Consider the following 22,026-nt stretch of genomic DNA (forward strand, 5'->3'; position numbering starts at 1 on the left):
CTTTATACTTCCTTGCTGATTGTTACTGACATTTACAACACAGGTGTTATTTCGTTCAGTTTTAAGAACAGAGGATACACCGCCCATTGTTGCAATCAGCTTGCAGGTAATTTTTATGACCAGTCATAAACAGCGGTATTCCCTTTCCCGAATTACTTCCATGTTTAAAAATGCACGTCTTGGTCACACATCACAGAACACTTATTCACTTTCCATGGAACACAATTTGGGAAGCCCTGCTCTACAGCAACAAATTTAAATATGACTTTTCCTGGAATTTGCCTTAGCCTTAAGGAACTATCCAAACTGCAAATTTCATTGCATGAAATGCCACATGTCGGGGAAACACTCATCCTTAGAACTTCAGTCCAACAGCCAAGAAGAACACCCATTCTAGCCTACTAGGTGACATTATTTAGGTCTCTAGTCTCATGTGCATGCACATATCAGTTTGTTCATTGTTCCCAAATGATGGCAATTTGATGTTGCTGAAATATCAGAAATATTAATTGAAGGTTATTCTAACTAATAAATATATAGTCTGCATTGTAGTTTCTTTGATATATTATTATAATATTGATTTGATTCTGTTATTAGATTTTTAATGGTGACAAGGCATTGTGCATGAAAATGTTAGTCGATAGTAAAAAAAAAAAAAAAGCGGGACTGCCTAGATGACCCTTGTATGCTGCTCTACTGTCCTCTCTTGGAGCAATACACATTAGATTTTTAAATTAAACTCGCATTACTACTTTGCCACCCCTGTATGTTTCATTTAGTAATTACTAAATATATGAAGAGCCAAAGGTTTCATTTAGTATATAAAAAATTTTAATGGTTAATGGCTATAATAATTTTGTCTCATTGTTTCAGAGTAAACCATCCACAAAGGATTTATTGGAAGAAATAGATAAGGTAAGGTTTCATTTAATTCATACCATAGTTACTTTTCTTTAAAAGTTATCAGCCTTAATCAAGTGATCATATCCAGGATAGTAGTTCCCACCAAAATGATTTACCATTGTAGTGGGCAATGGTATTTCATTTTTCTGTTGAACTTTTGTTATAATTTAATAGCAGATTGATATCAGTAGAAAAAATCCCCCTCCCCCCACCAGCAAGTTCCTCAGGATAATCAACTACAAGGCAAAACAACTACACTCAAGTCTTCTGGCTGCATAAATTTCATCCCATGAAATGGCTCTCTCCTTCCTTCCTTAGACATATCAGTCACACATAATTGAAATGGTTCATTATTTTTTTGTTTAGAGAAAGCCAAGAAACATTAGTTTCAAGAAACACATCATCTAGCCTAACAGCATATAAAATTCCTGATATGTACCCTCATCTGGCATCTAGGATATTATATATATAAAGCAAAGTCTGTTTTCAATATTTGCTTTGAGAACGAATTGACCAATTTTGATGATATCTTCATCAATAGATATTCCAAATAGGATGTTCCAAAGATGGTTTATGTGCATTTTCATTGGTGTACACCTCCATATTATGGAGCAGTTTTTTTTGTACCTCCCTCCACAGCCCACACTGAAGTTTAACAATATCTGGCCACTATTTTGTGGCCCGATGTTAAATTTTTTAAATATTGTGATATTAAATTATTTCATTATTACCATTATTGTGTTTATTAGTAGTTTTTATAATTATTAGTAGGCATTTTATTTTTTTTCCGATATGCCGCAAAGAAGAGCAAGTTCTATAAGTCACTTGATTCCTGCTGCAAGTTGTATGAGACTCAATAGAGAGATCGAAATTATTGAAATTTCTTGGAATAATAAGGAATGGTCTGCTTTCTCTTACAATCCAATAGTTGTGATCGGTACTATCACTGTAGTATGTCAGCACTGTAAAGCACTTAAATACAGACATGAATTTCCTGGAATGTGTTGTTTGAATGGAAATGTGGAACTAAATGAAATCACAGTTCCTCCTGAACCATTATTATCACTCATTACAATGGAACATCCAATCTCATCAATTTATTGAAACTATTCGAGCTTACACCTCTGCATTTCAAATGACATCATTTTGTGTGAAGCAAATAGTTGAAAGGAATGCTATGAAAGGGGGTTCATGCTTACTGTCAAGGTGCAAAGTCAAGCGTACCATTTGGCTGGAAGTTTATTTGCCAGTTGAACCAAATGATCATAAATTTTTACAAATTTATTTCATTTCAAACTTACACGAATTGTAGACCAGATCACAGAGTTGAACTCAGAAATTGTATTCGATTTAGAAGGAATGTTATATCAGCATAACATATGTATAAATACAAACTTTTAAGTCAGCTATAGAGAATTCTAACAATGCGCAAGAACTAAGATTGGCCATACATGCAAACCGAGTAACGACAGGATCTCATGCAACCAAATTCAATCTGTCCACAGCTAATGAATTAGCGATTGTTGTTACTGGGCAAAAATTTAACTGCAGATACATGATCTTATATGGCCACAACAATAGACTGAAACAGATATGCGAGATGTATAGAGCTTATGATGCACTCCAATATCCACTTTCATTTTGCAGAGAAGTGGAGAACCTACAAGTGGAAAATCTGTTTCAGCAATGAACTTTTACGTATATCACATGATGGTATGGATAGAATATTTAAATCTCATTAATCAATACTGGGTTTGAGTCTGAGCTTCTCATATATATACATTTAAACCAAAGTAAACTTCAGGTAGAAAATTATATACATCTCCGCAGTTCGTGCTGATGAAAATGCTTCAATCATTAGCCAAATTGAAATATTGCCTTCTTCTTTTGTGGGGAACCCCTGTTATTTCCACAAAAAGACTTAGGATACAATGGTCTATGTTAGAGTGTATGGTGCTGCTGACTTTTTCTTTACTTTTGCGTGCAACAGTAATTGGCCAGAGATTTTGGAAAATTTGCTACCCGATAATAAGACTTTTGACAGGCATGACATCATGGCAAGAATTTTTCACAGCAAGCTGATGAAATCAATGAATTTCATCACAAAGCACAAGATTTTGGCATGTGGAGGGGCTAGATGTATTCAGTAGAATGGCAAAAATGGGGATTGCCATACATTCGTGTATTAATTGGCTCGAAGATAGTCAGAAGTCATGAAATCAATTCCATTATAAGCGCCAATATATCTTCTCCTCAATGTGACAACGAACTGTTCAATATCATAACAAAACATGGTGCACAATCCATGCATACCTGTTCATCCAAACTCACTGTGCATGAAGTCAGGGAAGTGCATAAAGAGATATCCAAGATCATTTATCAACAAAACTCAAACAGGTGAGGATGATATCCACGATATCGTCGATGTGCTCCTTCAGATGGTGGCCGAATTGCTACCATACATAATAGAAAAGGAACTTTTGAAATTGATAATTGCCATATAGTGTCTTATAATCCGGTTTTGTCATGAACCTTTAATGCACACATAAATGTTGTAATTTGCAGTTCCGTGAAATCCATCAAATATGCATGCAAGTATATCAACAAGGGCTCAGACCAAGCTACGTTTTGCTTGCAAAATGAACATAGCAAAGTAGGTATATAACAGCCTTTTTTAAGCTATGCATCGAAGATAATTTTGCTCAAACACTGACCTATAACAAGGTACCTACATGCTACATCTGGCATCAAAAAAATTTCAACGAAGAATACAAGGTACCAACGTGGACTGTTATCCTAGTGTGAAAAAGAACAATGTTCTAGGTTGTGTTTATAATGTACATCCCAATAGAACAGCGTTTGGGCAAAATTATCTTCGATGCATAGCTCAAAAAAGGCTGTTAATGTTGTGTACCTTGGTGATGATGAGTATGCTACTTTCTGTAAATTTGATAGATGATTCTTACCGGTTTCCACTTTTATGTATGAAAAGTTTTCGAGAACATTCTTGGCGAAGCAGGATGGCTCAGGCTAGTATAATACTATATGATTAATTTAACATTCTTACTGCTTCCTATCAACTATTTTTTCCAAATTAATCCATATTTGTCTCAACACCAGTATTATTAAATCTTGTATTTTTGTCTTCTAGGACGCCGATCCACCTCTGAGTCTTTTTCCTTCTATCGTAGCAAACCTCTTTTGCTGACCTTTTCCATTCTATTCAAATGATCAATACCACATTGCATTATCACAATACTACACATTGTTGATTGCTAACAATGGCATGCTCCTTCATAATATTGTTATTTTTAATATGATTCTATCATTTATACAACTCTTCATTCCCCTAATTTTTCTCAGAATGCTCATATCAGCAGTCTGTAGTCTTTTACTGTTTTACTTCTAGCCCATCTCTTTGATCCATAAGTTAATAATGGTTTGAATATTGTCTTGTATTGGCTGATTTCTTCTCTCTTATTCCATATAAATGTACATCCCAATAAAATAAGCAGAGCAGGACATCAGCTCTGCTTATTCTATTGGCTATTTCCTTATATCTTCACTAAAATTTCTGCTGAAAAGCTGAAATATTTTACTTATTCTGTAGGTTCTCCATTGAGAATAAGCTGATGTTTTCTTTGTTCCTGTCTATTTTTGTATTTTTTTGTCTTTTTATTGTAATAGCAAGTTTATAATAGCAGTTATTCAGTCTAGTCCAGTCAAAGATTTGCACTGGATTTATTTAGCAATATAACGCCACCTACATAAAGTAAAGAGCATTGCCAATTTTGATATTAGGTTTGATGCTTTCCTTCAAAATGTGATCCAATATTCTTCTTCTTTATCCATAGCCTATGTAGACTGTTGGGGCACTATAAAGGTGACAGTCCTAATATACTTTCTTCAGGCATTTCTGTCTTGGGATCTCCTTAAAGTGGAGAACGAAGAATTAGTCCACTTTCTAATATTTATTCAGGTGATTCTAGGTTGTCCCCAATGTCTTTTACCTGTGCTAATTTAGGTATGCTATGTGGATCCAGTATAGAGGATGAATAAGAATGGAAATAGTGTTTATCCTTCTCTTGCATCTAATTTTACATCCAACTACCCTGTACCTTTTCAATTCTGCTTGCTTACAACTTAAATATAGGTTATGTATTTCAATCTATAATCTCTCATTTACCCCATATAATTATAGCATCTTGAAAAACTTTTCTTGGCACCTTGTCACATACTTTTCTAGACATACAAAACTTAAATGTCAATTATTTTAAAGGAACGTGTACTAGATATAGTTATAGAAACTTGTACAGCTTATATGTAGAAAAAATATAGAATTTTATTTAAAAACTCTGCTATTTTATCCATTGTATCATGAACAACATCAGGAAGAAAGACTGGTAACTATATTCAAAGCATGAATCATAAGAATGGGTCATGTAGTATGTGCATACTACTCCTTTCTTGGTTGCAGCTGAGTTGACAGGATTACACTATTAAGGTTCAAAGGAACAATTTTAAAAGTTTGCATGCATGAATTAAAAAAAAAAGAACAGTTAATAGTAATCACTTCCCAAAACCTGGAGATTTTTTTAAATTCATCTATGCAAGCTTTTACAATGGCTCCTTGAAACTCTAATAGCTTAATCCTATTATCTCACCTATGACTAAGACATAACTTATTCTTATGATTTTCATGTTTTAAATGTAGTTAACAGTCTGTCTTGATGTCTATGTTACACTGGATGAAATAATCTGAGTTTTTAAAACAATTCATTACGAACCTCTATGGTGAGGAATATTAGAAATCCGTTAGAAGATACAGTAAGCTGCATTTGAAGAAGTCTAATATATAAAATAGACTTGTTCTTGAGATGTTGTCGCGCTGCTAATATTATTCCTAATTTTGTTAAAATTAAGGAGACCATTACATTTTATTCTGCATCAAAGATTATTCATCAGAAACACTAGTAAGGTCTTATTAATAAATCAAATAAGTTTCACATATTTGATTTGTTAATCGTCCTACTCAAATAATGCTCAGCATTCTCAAGCTTGAAAATGCTTTAAAAGATATTCTTGGTCAAGACCATTTTGAATTTCTCATTTTTCTATCCTTGTCCAGATAAGCACATTTGAATCATGAATGTAGATTGAGCCATATGTTTAAAATATTGGAAGGAAAAACTGCCACAATATTTGTTTGATAACCGAGTCTATCTGTGACAACTAGGTTTTAAATTTAACAAGCACACCACTCATAAATGATGAATTGAATGTTCTGTCTAAAGGTCCTGATTTTGCCTTGTGTCAACATATGCCATCATACTTAAAATGATAGTAGTGTGGAAAAATGCATCAGAATTACATATGAAACTGATGTTCTGAAATTGCTCAAATTTTACACAAAGCAAAACCACCTCCTTTGAATATACCCTTCTCAGAAGTGCAAGCTCTTTGCTCCTTATGCTGGAGCATTTAATGTTGTCATCAAAGAGGCTGACAAAGGTAATGCCACTGTTGTCATGAATATAGTACGCCTACAGATTTGAGACCCTTCGACACTTCTGCGCATGTCACAAAAAAGAGAATCCATTCCGATAATAGGGTAATCAATCCACCTTCTGGGATGAGTTTGTTTATTATTCATCATCATCATCAAGTCTTTCCATACCTACTGGCACATAAGGCTGCAATGCTGGTTTTCCATCTTTCCCTGTCCCTCGCAGCTGCTCTTGCTTCTGCCCAACTCGTCCATCTTGCCTCCTTCATTTCGGATTCCACCATTCTTCTCCAAGTTAATTTTGGACAACTTCTAGTGCGTCTTCCTTCTGGAGCCCAACTCAGTGCTACTTGGGGAATTCTGTTTATCCCCATGCGAAGAACATGTTCAGTCCATTTCCATCTTCTTAGGGCGAATCCCCTCATCTATTGACTTGGAGAAGGTTTTCTTTAAAAGTTCTTCGTTAGTAATTGTATTTGGCCAGAAGATTTTTAAAATTCTTCTTAAACACTTGTTTTGGAAAATGTCCAATTTATTACTTTGTGCTTTAGCAAGTTTCCAAGTTTCAGAGCCATATAGCAGTATTGCTCGCACAATAGATTTATAGACATTAATTTTCACTTTAACTATAATATTTAATGCTGTCCATAATTTGTTTAGTGACCTGAAACAATTTTGTGCTTTAGCAATTCTTTGTAAAACGTCTTCGTCAGTGCCGCCTTGTTTATTTATTACTGATCCAAGGTATGTAAAAGTATCAACATTTTCAATTGTTTCATTTTTTAACTTAATTTCTTTATTTGATTTTTCATTTATTCACATGACCTTGGTTTTCTTCTCGTTTATACGTAGACCCACAGTTTCTGCGCAGCGAGCAAAGACATCAGTTTTTAGCTGTAAGTCATTTAACGTGGAGGACAAGAGCACTATGTCATCGGCAAAATCAAGGTCTTCCAGTGTGGATGTAAAGTCCCAGCGTATTGTTTATTATTATTACAGGTCGGAAAATTTAGCTTTTCTTTTACGACATTGTAGTTTTTAAACTAGTACAGAGACAGACAAGAAAGCATGTGATTTCGCATGTTGGCAACCAATGCGTACATCCTTCATTTCTTTCTCCCCTTCAGCATGAGTCGACTATTTTTGGCAGAAAGCCAAGCGGAGATCTACAAAGTGTAGGCGTACTATACCACAGAGTATAATTGTAAAATTAATATCTTATTAAGAGAGAGAGAGAGAGAGAGGCCAATCCACAGTGCGATTAGCAGTGACCCAACAAAGAGTCAAATTAATAAATTATTGGACAGTGTACAATCTTGGGATGCTGCTACTGTTAAGAAGTTACGAATTCATCATGCCCATCTACCTCGTCTCTGTAGGTTCCCTAAAGTCCACGAAGATGGCTATCTACTACAGCCAATAGTGAACTGTATTGGCTTTCCCACTTACCACTTTTTGTCATCTTTGAAATCTCTCTCTCTGGCCACACTAGTTTGTATATTGAAAACAGCCTTGACTTTAAAGACAAAATTAAAGATCTTTGTCTGTCTAATAATGAAATAATGGTGTCATTTGTAGTCTCCCTATTTAAGAGACTTAAATTATATTTAAGATTTAAGATTAGATTTAAGAGACTTTTGCACTCTGATTTTCCAGAGGCCATTGTTTGCATAATTAAGTTAAATTCACCATCAATGCATATTTTAAATGGCAGAAGAAGTTGTTCAAACAAATCGCAGCAGCAATGGGAAGCCCTATCTCACCAGCTTTAGCCAATTATTTTATCAAGCATTTCGAAAATTAACTCTCTCACATTATTTTCCCGCAGTGTCATATCTGGCTGCATTTTGTTGATGTCTTTGCAGTCTGCTCCCACTTGAAGTCACAGTGACTTAAGTTCCTGAAAAAAAATACTTTGTACTCCCATATCAAGTTCACTATTGAACATGAATCCAACAATCATCTGCTCTTTTTGGATACCTTAACACAAAATCTTATAGATCGTTTAATTTTTCAGTTTATTGAAAAGTAACCTTTACTGTTAGGTACATTCACTCATTTGCACATGATTATTCATTATAGAAAATAGATATTATCAAAAGCCTTTTCCATTGAACTCATATGATTTGCTCTTCTGATTCCCTTTTGTTAAATGAATTAAATAAAATTAAAAGCAATCTAATGTCTAATGGATACGAGACTACCATTCAAAAAACTGTTGATAATTATTTGTCGACTAGACTACAATGTCCATGACTTATTTTTCACGGTATTAGCAACACCACAAACACTTTTATCACAAAGATGTTTTATTAACGCTTATATTTTGCTGATTTTCAACTCGGCATCATCAGAGCACAACACACTTGTAAATGCGACAGTGAGTGAGTGAAACAATATAATTGCAAAAGAAAAGATCTAAAGTCCTATTTTGGTGCCCTCTAATGAAAAAAAAAAAAAAAAAAAAAAAACAGCAGTTATCTAGGGGTTTTTCTTAGGATAACCGTCTCCCAAATTTTTGGCAAATTAATGCAACCATATTTGTTAAGATTGGGAGAATTCTTCAAAGCCATTGCTGACTCAAAAAATAATCTTTCAGATCTATAACGACTCCTAAATAGCACATTCGTTTTCCTCTATCTAATCCTGTGTGAAGGAGTGTCCAAAGTGTGGTCTGCCAGTTCCGACTTGCCATAGTAATAGTAGCAAATGTATCTTTCATGTTTTTCCAGGCGGATGTTCACTGATCTTCCTATTTGCCCATAATAGGCCAAGTCACAGTTACACAGAACTTCATATACTCTTGGGTGTGCTAAAGGGTGAAGTTTATCCTTAGGCGAGCGGATCAGAGTTGCCAGCTTGACATGAGGTTTGAAAGTGGTGCGAAGGCCATGTTTGAACAATACTTTGGCTATCTTTTCCAATGTATCTCTGATATAGGGAATAGAAATGGTCATGTTGTATTCTTGTGTATTAGGGGAGAGCAGAGTAATGGGCCTATGTAGTATTTTATCTATTTTGTAGGGATTGTAGCCGTTGGCTAAGAACGTATGGTGCAGGTATTGGAGTTCAGTGGTCAGAGCTGTATCGTTAGAACAAATGGCTCTGACTCTGTGTGTAAGTGTTTTTAAAATGCCGTACTGTTGGACTGGATGATGATGTGATTGTTTATGTAGGTATCTTCCTGTGTGTGTAGGCTTTCTGTAAATAGAAAAAGATAGTGATCCATCTGAAAGGCTGGTGACTAATGTGTCAAGAAATGGTAAACAGTTATTTGATTCTTTTTCTACTGTGAAGTGAATTTTGGGGTGTTGGCTGTTTAGGTAGGTAACAAAAGCATCCAAAGTGTCTTGTCCATGGAGCCAGATGGCAAACACAACATCTACATAGCGTAACCACACTTGTGGCTTGTATGTAGCTGTGGTAAGTACTTTGTTTTTAAAGTGTTCCGTGTAAAAATTTGCTAACGGGGGAGAGAGGGGGGGGAACCCATACCAGTACCATTAATCTGTTTGTAGAATTCCTTCCCCCCATGTAAAGTAACCTGCATTCATGGTAAATTGAAATAATTCAAAAATATCTGGGGGAAATTTAGACTTGATTAAATCAAGAATGTCTATAAGTGGTACATTAGTAAATAAGGAGGTGACATCGAAACTAACCATTATGTCTGAATCTTTTAGGATTAGATTTTTAACCAGTGTTTTGAAATGGATTGAATTTTTTACAAAAGTAGAGGAGTTTCCAGTAAAGGGGGGGGGGGGTAAGCGACTTGGCTAAATGCCAGGCCAGTTTATATGTGGGACTATTTATCTCTCTCCCCGTTAGCAAATTTTTACATGAATACCGTGAAAAATAAGTCATGAATAACCATCAACACCTAAGCTTATCTGTTAGATAGACTACAATGTGATGTGAAAAGGATTTCATTATGCTACCTTAAAGGAACCTCTGAACAAATAGAACAGATTCTTCACACATTCAGTCTCTACACTTCCTTCAAGCTAATTTGGGAACATCTTCTTTCTTAGCATCTACAAAGCATACGTTTGCCACCTCTCTTCTTACCAGGTGTCTATCAAATACCTTATCTGTCATCTTTGCTGCTTGGGACAAACTGGCTGCTCTGCTTTGAACAGAATTCAAGAGTATAATTGCATTTTTTCCAAGAAATTATAATCCTATGCATTATGGAAAGCTTATAAAGCTAATGGCTTCACTTACCTTCCCACAGTATGTAACGTTATACATGTTCGAAAGGAGGATGCTTTGTATTATGGAATACTAAGGGAATTGATGAGATGTAAATTGAAGTCATTAGCCTCTATGGACAAGTAGCTCAGTCATGAAGATACTTCATGCAAAAACTTTGTTTGCTTATACTCGGATAAAGGATTAAATGAATATAATTTGTTGGCTAAGTTTAATTTGCCTATTGGCTATGTTTGTCTTGTTTGACATTTTCCTAATAATATATTACTGGTGAGAGAATGGTAGAAAGAATGCACTCTGTATTCTCGCTTCATGTAAAGTTCATTCTGATTTATACATTCACTCTGATGTGACGAGATACTCATTACAAAATGTGTTTTTATATTAAATATTTTATCTTAATTTTATGTAATTTACTTGTGTAATAGTTTATCATGTCTATGTATTATCTTAGCATTAAACCAAAAAAAGTTTATTAGCAGTCTATTTCTTGTGTCTTCTCCCCAAATGAATTTTGATTTAATATGTGCACATCTTTTTGTTGGACCATTATGTCAGTAATGACTGGTCCATGTCATCCCGAACAGAAATTCAGCAGGTACTTAACTATTATTGTTAGCTTTGCCCATTTTTCCTGATTTTTCAAAACTTTTCTATATGTCTGAGATTCATTTTCTACTTTGCTGCTTGTCTCCAGCCTGGACCTGCTTTTCCTTTGTTTGTTGCCCTCTCTAATAACACACACACACAAAAAAAAAACCTCTTCTTCTTTAGTAAAGCTTTTGGTAGAACAATAGGCATAAATAAATAAATTTTGTCTGATTTCCCCATTTTGAAATATGCCTATATCATACTGTGAAATTGTCTATTAGTCAAGAAGTTTATCTTCATATTTAGTATTGAATGCTATAGTTACTCCTATCTTTCCTTAATCATTATTGCACAATTAATGTCTTATATTTATTGTTTAGTAGAATCTTGATTCCTCCCCCCCTTATTTGTCTGTGATGTTGATATTTCTCTAGTTCTGCCAGTTTGGCTTCTTTTCCATTCATACTTCTTACATTGATGGAGTCTATCTTCATTTCTACTGCACTTTATGTTGGAGGTTTAATGGATTTTTTACAGCAATCAAAAAGAATTAAAATAGAATTTAATACTTCCTATATTTCGTCCTAGTCACTAGGACATCTACGGGGATTACAAAAACAATTACTGTAACATGCACACAAAAACTTACAATACTAAGCCCAACCACGTGGGTGACACTAAAGTCCTATCTAGGTGGAGCGCCCTCTAAGGTCAGTAGTAGGTGGCCTGGAATGCAAGGTGGGACCTCTGGTGATGAGTGTTTCTCAAATCTTCGGAAGCTTAATGCAACCGTATTTGTTAAGATTTGGTTGGTTTCTGAGAGCTGCTGCTGTTTCTAAGAAAAGTCTCTCTTTCTTGAATTTGCTGTGGTGGAGCATGGTGGTTTTCTTCCATGATACTCTGTGGGTGGTGTCCAAAACATGGTCAGCCAAGCCTGAATGGCCATAGTTGTGTTTAACGATGTACGACTTGTGTTCCTCCAGGCGGATGGATGCTGATCTGCCTGTCTGTCCAAAGTACGCAAGCTTACAGGAACAGGGTACTTTGTAAACTCCAGGCAGAGAGAGAGGAGGGAGCTGATCTTTCGTAGAACGGATAAGGGTAGCAAGTTTGCAGTAGGGCTTATATTCTGTGTGTAGGTTATACTTTTTTTTTTTTTTTTTAGTATCTTGGCTATTTTTTCCGAAGTGCCTCAGATGTAGGGTATGGTGATGGCATTTTTAAAATCTTGTTGACGAGAGGGACGAGGAATGGGGGAGGAATTGATTATTTTTTTGATACTGTGTTCGCTGTAGCCATTGGAGAGGAAAGTTCTGTGAATGTGGTTGAGCTCAGTAGTGAGGGCGGTTCCACTGGAACAAAGATTGTGGGCTCTCTTGGTAAGGGTTTTAATGGTGCCATATTGTTGTGAGGGGTGGTGGTGGGAGAGTTTGTGAATGTATCTGCCTGTGTGTGGGTTTTCTGTATACAGTGAAGGCAAGTGTATCATTAGGCAGGTGCACGGCTAAGGTGTCTAGGAAGGGTAAACAATTGTTCTTTTCCTTTTCCATAGTAAACTGGATTCTTGGATGTAGGCTATTGAGATGACCGAGGAAGGAGTCTAACGTGTCTGGGCCATGAGGCCAAATAGAGAACACATCATCTACATATGTTAGCCAGATAGAAGGTTTGAGTGGGGCTGAGTCTATGGCTCGTTTTTCGAAATCTTCCATATAGAAATTGGCAAGGGGGGTGAGAAGGAGGAACCCATGGCGGTTCCCTCTATCTGCTTGTAGATTTTGTTATTCCAAGAGAAATACCCAGAGTTGATGGCAAAGGAATAGAGATCTAAGATGTCAGAGGGGAAAACGTTTTCTAAGAGAGATAAAGTGTCAGTTAAGGGAATATTGGTAAACAAAGAGGAGATATCAAAGCTTACTAATATGTCTGTATTATTCAAGGTTAAATTTTCTGTGAGGGCTTTAAAGTGGGTCAAGTTTTTTATATAGGAAGCTGAATTTCCGGTGAGGGGGGACAGAGAGTTGGCAGGCTGTTTTAACAGTCTGTAACAAGGTGCATTGGTGGCATCTGCTATAGGTCTGAGTGGGGAATTGGGTTTGTGGATTTTTGGTAAACCGTATATTCGGGAGGGACGGGAGCGGAAGGGTTTAATATTTTTCGTGACATCAGGAGGTTACTTTTTTAAGTAAGATTTTTAATTTCTTAACTTGTGTTTTTGTGGGGTCGTGTTCTAGCGGGATGTAGGTAGCGCGATCGCGGAGGATTATGTTCATTTTACGATTGTATTCGCTGGTATTAAGGCCAACTGTGGCATTACCCTTATCCACTCTGGTGATGACGATACTTTTTTCTTTGCGTGGTTTCTGGAGAGCCATGCGTTGGGCATAAGATAAGTTAATTTTTGGAGGCGAAGAGTGAGCTAGGATGTTGGCTACGTCGAGTCTGATGTTGTTGGCTACCTCCGACGGTAAGCGACCGATCCCCCGTTCGACATTAACCATTACATCGAGCACCGGCACTTCTTTCGGGGCGACGGCAAAATTACGGCCGAGTCAAAGGGCGCTGACGGCATCCTCGTTGAACCTTTTGGAAGAGAGGTTTATTACTGTCTGGAGCGGTTGAATTTGTGGTTTGTCTTTAACCAGATTGCTGTATTTCTTGACGTGTTTGTTTTTTATTTTTTGAAATTCTCTCTGTGCGGAAGTTTCCGAAATGTCAGAGAGAATCGACCCAAGTTCAGGGTTAAGAACGGTGGAGAGCTCTGAATGTAAAGAGCCAATGGCGGCGTTCGTCACTGCGAGGGCGGCACGAGTAGAGGCGATTTGTTCGCGTAGTAATGCTAGGCTGGTACGATTATATATACGGAGTGCTTTTTTGGAATGGAAATTGGTCTTCATTTTAACACATTTCGGTATCACTCTTGTATCCCGACATCTTTTTAAAAAGGCCAGCCTATTTAGTTGTCTAGATAGTCGTAGTTTTGACTTACCGTATTGCTTGGATTTACGTGCTAAATCTTCTCCATGGATGATTAGAATTCTTGTGTAGAGGCTTAAGTGCTGTGAGGACATTATGTTGGAGGTTTAATGGATTTTTTACAACACTCAAAAAGAATTAAAATAGAATTTAATACTTCCTATATTTCGTTCTAGTCACTAGGACATCTACGGGGATTACAAAAACAATTACTGTAACATGCACACAAAAACTACAATACTAAATATAGGAAGTATTAATTCTATTTTAATTCTTTTTGAGTGTTGTAAAAAATCCATTAAACCTCCAACATAATGTCCTCACAGCACTTAAGCCTCTACACAAGAATTCTAATCATCCACGGAGAAGATTTAGCACGTAAATCCAAGCAATACGGTAAGTCAAAACTGCGACTATCTAGACAACTAAATAGGCTGGCCTTTTTAAAAAGATGTCGGGATACAAGAGTGATACCGAAATGTGTTAAAATGAAGACCAATTTCCATTCCAAAAAAGCACTCCGTATATATAAACGTGCCAGCCTAGCATTACTACGCGAACAAATCGCCTCTACTCGTGCCGCCCTCGCAGTGACGAACGCCGCCATTGGCTCTTTACATTCAGAGCTCTCCGCCGGTCTTGACCCTGAACTTTGGTCGATTCTCTCTGACATTTCGGAAACTTCCGCACAGAGAGAATTTCAAAAAATAAAAAACAAACACGTCAAGAAATACAGCAATCTGGTTAAAGACAAACCACAAATTCAACCGCTCCAGACAGTAATAAACCTCTCTTCCAAAAGGCTCAACGAGGATGCCGTCAGCGCCCTTTGACTCGGCCGTAATTTTGCCGTCGCCCCGAAAGAAGTGCCGGTGCTCGATGTAATTGTTAACGTCGAACGGGGGATCGGTCGCTTACCGTCGGAGGTAGCCAACAACATCAGACTCGACGTAGCCAACATCCTAGCTCACTCTTCGCTCCAAAAAGTAACTTATCTTATGCCCAACGCATGGCTCTCCAGAAACTACGCAAAGAAAAAAGTATCGTCATCACCAGAGCGGATAAGGGTAATGCCACAGTTGTCCTTAATACCAGCGAATACAATCGTAAAATGAACATAATCCTCCGCGATCGCGCTACCTACATCCCGCTAGAACACGACCCCACAAAAACACAAGTTAAGAAATTAAAAATCTTACTTAAAAAAGTAACCTCCTGATGTCACGAAAAATATTAAACCCTTCCGCTCCCGTCCCTCCCGAATATACGGTTTACCAAAAATCCACAAACCCAATTCCCCACTCAGACCTATAGCAGATGCCACCAATGCACCTTGTTACAGACTGTTTAAACAGCTGGCCAACTCTTTGTCCCCCCTCACCGGAAATTCAGCTTCCTATATAAAAAACTTGACCCACTTTAAAGCCCTCACAGAAAATTTAACCTTGAATAATACAGACATATTAGTAAGCTTTGATATCTCCTCTTTGTTTACCAATATTCCCTTAACTGACACTTTATCTCTCTTAGAAAACGTTTTCCCCACTGACATCTTAGATCTCTTTTCCTTTCCCATCAACTCTGGGTATTTCTCTTGGAATAACAAAATCTACAAGCAGATAGAGGGAACCACCATGGGTTCCCCCCTCTCACCCCCCCTGCCAATTTCTGTATGGAAGATTTCGAAAAACGAGCCATAGACTCAGCCCCACTCAAACCTTCTATCTGGCTAACATATGTAGATGATGTGTTCTCTATTTGGCCTCATGGCCCAGACATGTTAGACTCCTTCCTCGGTCATCTCAATAGCCTACATCCAAGAATCCAGTTTACTATGGAAAAGGAAAAGAACAATTGTTTACCCTTCCTAGACACCTTAGTCGCGCGCCTGCCTAATGATACACTTGCCTTCACTGTATACAGAAAACCCACACACAGGCAGATACATTCACAAACTCTCCCACCACCACTCCTAACAACAATATGGCATCATTAAAACCCTTACCAAGAGAGCCCACAATCTTTGTTCCAGTGGAACCGCCCTCACTACTGAGCTCAACCACATACACAGAACTTTCCTCTCCAATGGCTACAGCGAACACAGTATCAAAAAAATAATCAATTCCTCCCCCATTCCTCGTCCCTCTCGTCAACAAGATTTTAAAAATGCCATCACCATACCCTACATCTGAGGCACTTCGGAAAAAATAGCCAAGATACTAAAAAAAAAAAAAAAAGTATAACCTACACACAGAATATAAGCCCTACTGCAAACTTGCTACCCTTATCCGTTCTACGAAAGATCAGCTCCCTCCTCTCTCTCTGCCTGGAGTTTACAAAGTACCCTGTTCCTGTAAGCTTGCGTACTTTGGACAGACAGGCAGATCAGCATCCATCCGCCTGGAGGAACACAAGTCGTACATCGTTAAACAAAAAAAAAAAAAAAAAAAAAAAAGTATAACCTACACACAGCATATAAGCCCTACTGCAAACTTGCTACCCTTATCCGTTCTACGAAAGATCAGCTCCCTCCTCTCTCTCTGCCTGGAGTTTACAAAGTACCCTGTTCCTGTAAGCTTGCGTACTTTGGACAGACAGGCAGATCAGCATCAATCCGCCTGGAGGAACACACAACTATGGCCATTCAGGCTTGGCTGACCATGTTTTGGTCACCACCCACAGAGTATCATGGAAGAAAACCACCATGCTCCACCACAGCAAATTCAAGAAAGAGAGACTTTTCTTAGAAGCAGCAGCAGCTCTCAGAAACCAACCAAATCTTAACAAATACGGTTGCATTAAGCTTCCGAAGATTTGGGAAACACTCATCACCAGAGGTCCCACCTTACATTCCAGGCCACCTACTACTGCCCTTAGAGGGTGCTCCACCTAGATAGGACTTTAGTGTCACCCACGTGGTTGGGCTTAGTATTGTAAGTTTTTGTGTGCATGTTACAGTAATTGTTTTTGTAATCCCCGTAGATGTCCTAGTGACTAGGACGAAATATAGGAAGTATTAAATTCTATTTTAATTCTTTTTGAGTGTTGTAAAAAATCCATTAAACCTCCAACATAATGTTCTCACAGCACTTAAGCCTCTACACAAGATTTCTACTGCACCTTAAAACACATGCAATACCCAGACTTTTTCATATCCATAGCACTCTGGTCACAGAGCATCTTTGGCTACTATTCTATCCCTGTAAAGTAGATAAAATACTACATTCTATTTTCAACAACATACTTTTTCAACACCAAAAGTATATACACCCATCCTTTGTATCTAGGTACATTTGGAAAGATAGTTAATAATCATCTATTAAACTAGCAAACCCCTATATTCTCTTTAAGAAAACTCGATTCTTTGGCACATGGGGTTTATATAAAGGATTATATAAAGCCCCATTTCTGCAACTTGTCCTACTATGAAGAGACAGGAATATATGTTAACATCTACCTTTAAGAACATACATGCACTACCATTATTATTGCAAGTCAGAACTGACAGACCACATGTTGATGGCCGCCTTTCATACAGAATTAAATGGAAGATTATTACAAATTATGGCTGAGGTCATTAAGGATATGAGGTAGATAAATTAACTGCATGTCTTCTGAACCAGATTCCCTGTTTTGCAGGATGAAATTCAAGTTTCTTGGAAGGGGAAAACACTACCACCTCTCTATGAGACTGGTTAACTCACTTTCATTTGAAAAGCTGTTATGGAGATTATTCATATACTAGATGGGATTTGAAAACCCAGGTCTTTACATCCGAAAGGACCAAGAGAATGGCTAATATCTGCAGTGTATCAGGAGAGAGTATTAGAACAATATCAAGGATTTTTAACAGGATGGTGAAGATTATTATTGCAGCTTTCAGTTTGCAATGATTTTTTATTTGCAGTTGAATTGCACTTATGAAAAGTTGTAAACCTATAATCCATTATGGCAGCCACTAAAGGCCAGATAATCTGAAAGCCCTGCTCTATTAGACCAGGCATGAGACTTTTCAAGACAGACTTCCAGTAAGCAGTAGTGGTCTCACACCAGGCGATGAAATTCATCTGCTCCTTAAAGATATTCACACACATCGATATCCACAGGTGGAATTAGAATCCACAGCCTGTTCTTTGGAGATCAGATGTTCCATCCTCTGCCAACTAGTCTAGCTGATTATTGCTTGTTGAAGCTATAAATTTAATTTACACATATAGTATAGCGGTAGCCTGTGTTTTTATTACACTTAATTTGTTTGTTTCATTAAACATAATATACATGTGGTTAACCCACTGAAAAATTAATTTTTCAGAGGGTTATAATTTTTTTTATTTAAATATAGAATGTAATGAAAATCCAAAATGAACTACTGCCATAAAACTAGAAAAGATTTAATCAGTGAATACATCTTTTACTTAGAAAATAAAAAGCTTAAGCAATAAGCAAATTCAGGTATATGTATATCAGAATATGTTGCTTAGCTAACAGAATGATGGCTAAATTTAGTTCATCATATAGTTGGATGGCAATGATATTTTAATTAGCATAATTGCTTTTATAGGACATTAAAGCCTTAGAAGAATATAAAAGAAGCACAGAACAACAAAGAAAGCATCTTATAGGAGTGCTCATTTTTTATTCTATCATTTTGTATATATTGGGTGCCCTTGTATTTTTTTTCTACTATTTTCCCACCAATTTAAAGGACCGTGTAGTATACTCATCTCCTTTGTTGATTTTCCCATTTCTGTAAGTACGAATTTTTCTTTTTTATGATATTTCTAATTCTCTACTTATTTATCTTATTCATTTGCATTATTTTATTTATTTTATTTGTTATTTAATCTTAATTTTTAGTTTGTTATAAAAACATAATTGTAAGAAATTATCAGTATCGATTAAATATTTGCATATATGTGTTGAATTTTTTCTTGACTATTATTTATAAGACTATTACACTTTTTTTATATAATGAAATGAGAAAGAAAGAAAGAACACATAGGATATGTCAGAAACAACAGACAAGACATTTCAAGCCTTTCTTGCCACTTTGCCTCTACTAACCATCACATTGAGCTTGATAAGAGCCTTATGCCCTATATAGAAGATAACTACCATTCAAGAACCTTCAAGGAAGCAGCTACAGTTGCCCGTAAAACTGAAAACTTAAACAAGAATCAAGGTGTAACCTTACCAGAAATTTGGAAAGCTTTAATCAGATCATTAAACATCAAAGAAATGAACTTTCATAACAATTACATCATGAGCCATAACGAATAAATCACGTTCGCGCATTGCCTCGTTCAATACTAATTTTTTTGTATGAATTAGAATCATCAGTTATAACCTAGTCTGTTACCTTCATATAGCTTACTAGTTTGTATTCCCTGAAGATGCCGATAGAAAAAAATTGACGAAACATGTAGGACAATAAAATAAAGCTACTTGACGAACATTATATAAAAACAGTGTAATAGTCTTATTTGTATATATAATTTTTGCAGAGGAGATGTTCACGTGCTTTTCACTTTAAAAATAATGCTATCTTCTGTATGTAGACACAACAAAGTAGAACTTCTGAAACTAAAACAGTCTTTTTTATGGTTCATTTAGTTTAATTTACACATATTTAACATGTTCATTTCAGGGCGAGCAGCAAACCACCACTTTGACTGTGGGGATGAGAAGACACATCTCACCCTGCCACAGTTTCCTGTTTGCATATTGGTAAACATGCCACATGTTGTGACATTGATTGTAACAAAATCTTTTTTTGAGGGGGTGAGAGGGGAGAAATGTGTTTAATTGGTTGGTATATTTGAATTGCTGAAAGGTGTATATATGTGTGACCCAACGTTAATGAGCCATGTTAGAATGGCAAATATAAGGATAAGAAAGAACAAGTGTGAATAGAAATAATCTCATTATTGACAAATGAATTATTAATTTACAATTATTATTATATTTGTGTTACAGTAAGTTGCTGGGGCAGAGCAAATTACATGTCGTCGTATCAAATCTTGACATGCTTGTTTTCATTTATGATGAACATAAATAAACAAACTTATGAGAAGTGGAAAAGAGATTTGCAAAAATCTTTTTTTGCAAATCTCTTTTCCACTTTTTTTTTGCAAAAATCTTTTTTTTTTTTTTTCCAACAACTTGTCTGTCTTATCAGTAATAGATAAGCATATGTTAGTATTTTGTTGCTGATTAATAGATGCAATCCTCTTCTTTTCATACATTGGACTCATTTTTTTTTTCAAGTATAGATGAATCTTTACTCAGTGTTTATTCTTTCCAAAGACCAGAATGAAATTGTTCCTATATAGTGACAATATATGTCCTATCTGCAACAGATACTGTACTGCATATGCAAGAAAACCAAGTAGTTTTATTGTATCACTAAATATGGTACAGAAGTATACATAGTCTTTGTACTATATTTAGTGGTATTTCTTGTAATTAGACAACTGGAATGAAAACAACTCTGGATAATGAAAAACAACTCCCCTCCTCTCCCACAGACACTATGCTGTATACATGCAAGCAAAATTGTTTTATTGTAGCACGAAACACAGTGTGTAAGTAACTAAATACATTTGTCCTAACATCCTCTTTCAGATTTTCAGTTGCAGAAAATACGTGGTGATGCCTGTGTATAATATGTATAATTTCTTTAGTGAAAGCAAAATGCTATTGGTGATTTAACATCACTTGGCTCATTCTGTTTTGAATAAATCAGTTGTTTGAATTGTATATTGTAAAAGCTGAAGCCAATGCCATATATTTCAGTCTGTTAATTTCAGACTGAAATATTCTCGTAGACAGGCTTATACGTTGGTTATGCATTATTAAAACACTTAAGGAATAGAACAACGTAGTTAAGGATATAAATTAAATTAAACTTTAATAAATATTTTCCGATATTTCGGCAACGTCACGTTGCCATCTTCTAAAGGAACTTACAAAAAAGTTACGTGCACGTAGGCACTACAACACAGAAACTGGGAATGAAGAGATGAAGCTATTGTTCTCCTAGCAGTCCTGATGGTGCCCTCTAGCGGGCTAAGTAGGTGTTCTTGGTCGTTGGGCTGAAGGTCTGCTGATGTAGGCCTCCCAAATTTGGGGCAGTCGCATACAACCAAATTTGTTGAGGTTTGGAGAATTTCTTAGGGCTGAGGCTGATTCCATAAAGAGTCTTTCAAATTTGTATTTGCTACGGTGTATCACTGTAGCTTTCTTCCACCGTATTCTGTGGCGTGTATCCAGAGCATGGTCCGCAAGCCCAGAATGACTGTATTTGTGAAAACGGATGTAGTCCTTGTTCTGAAATTCTGATATTCGCTGTCCTGCCTGTTTGGCCAAAGTAAGACAGTTTACAACTGCAAGGGACCTGGTAAACACCAGGTAGGTCTAGGGGAAGTGGTTGGTCTTTAGTGGAGTGGATTTAGTGAAGCGGATTCGCTCCACTAAAGACCAACCACTTTACTAAACACAAGGACTACATCCGTTTTCACAAATACAGTCATTCTGGGCTTGCGGACCATGCTCTGGATACACGCCACAGAATACGGTGGAAGAAAGCTACAGTGATACACCATAGCAAATACAGATTTGAAAGACTTTATGGAATCAGCCTCAGCCCTAAGAAATTCTCCAAACCTCAACAAATTTGGTTGTATGCGACTGCCCCAAATTTGGGAGGCCTACATCTGCAGACCTTCAGCCCAACGGCCAAGAACACCTACTTAGCCTGCTAGAGGGCACCATCAGGACTGTTAGGAGAACAATAGCTTCATCTCTTCATTCCCAGTTTCTGTGTTGTAGTGCCTACG

General features: G+C 36.7%; 1 protein-coding gene across 2 annotated transcripts in view; it reads left to right on the forward strand.

Annotated features, from left to right (window-relative positions):
* Positions 1-22,026, forward strand: part of LOC150100164 (endoplasmic reticulum junction formation protein lunapark-A-like) — a 242,674-nt gene that overhangs the window by 49,825 nt on the left and 170,823 nt on the right. For both annotated transcript variants that reach the window (XM_090402475.1, XM_090402476.1), the window contains 2 exons: positions 874-915; positions 18,750-18,937. In XM_090402475.1, coding sequence (XP_090258601.1) covers positions 874-915; positions 18,750-18,937 — 230 coding nt within the window. The remainder of the gene's footprint in view (positions 1-873; positions 916-18,749; positions 18,938-22,026) is intronic.

Source organism: Typopeltis vanoorti, chromosome 13, assembly GCF_054136105.1.
Source record: "Typopeltis vanoorti isolate ZY-2024b chromosome 13, IOZ_Tvanoo_1.0, whole genome shotgun sequence".
Taxonomy (NCBI): Eukaryota; Metazoa; Arthropoda; class Arachnida; order Uropygi; family Thelyphonidae; genus Typopeltis; species Typopeltis vanoorti.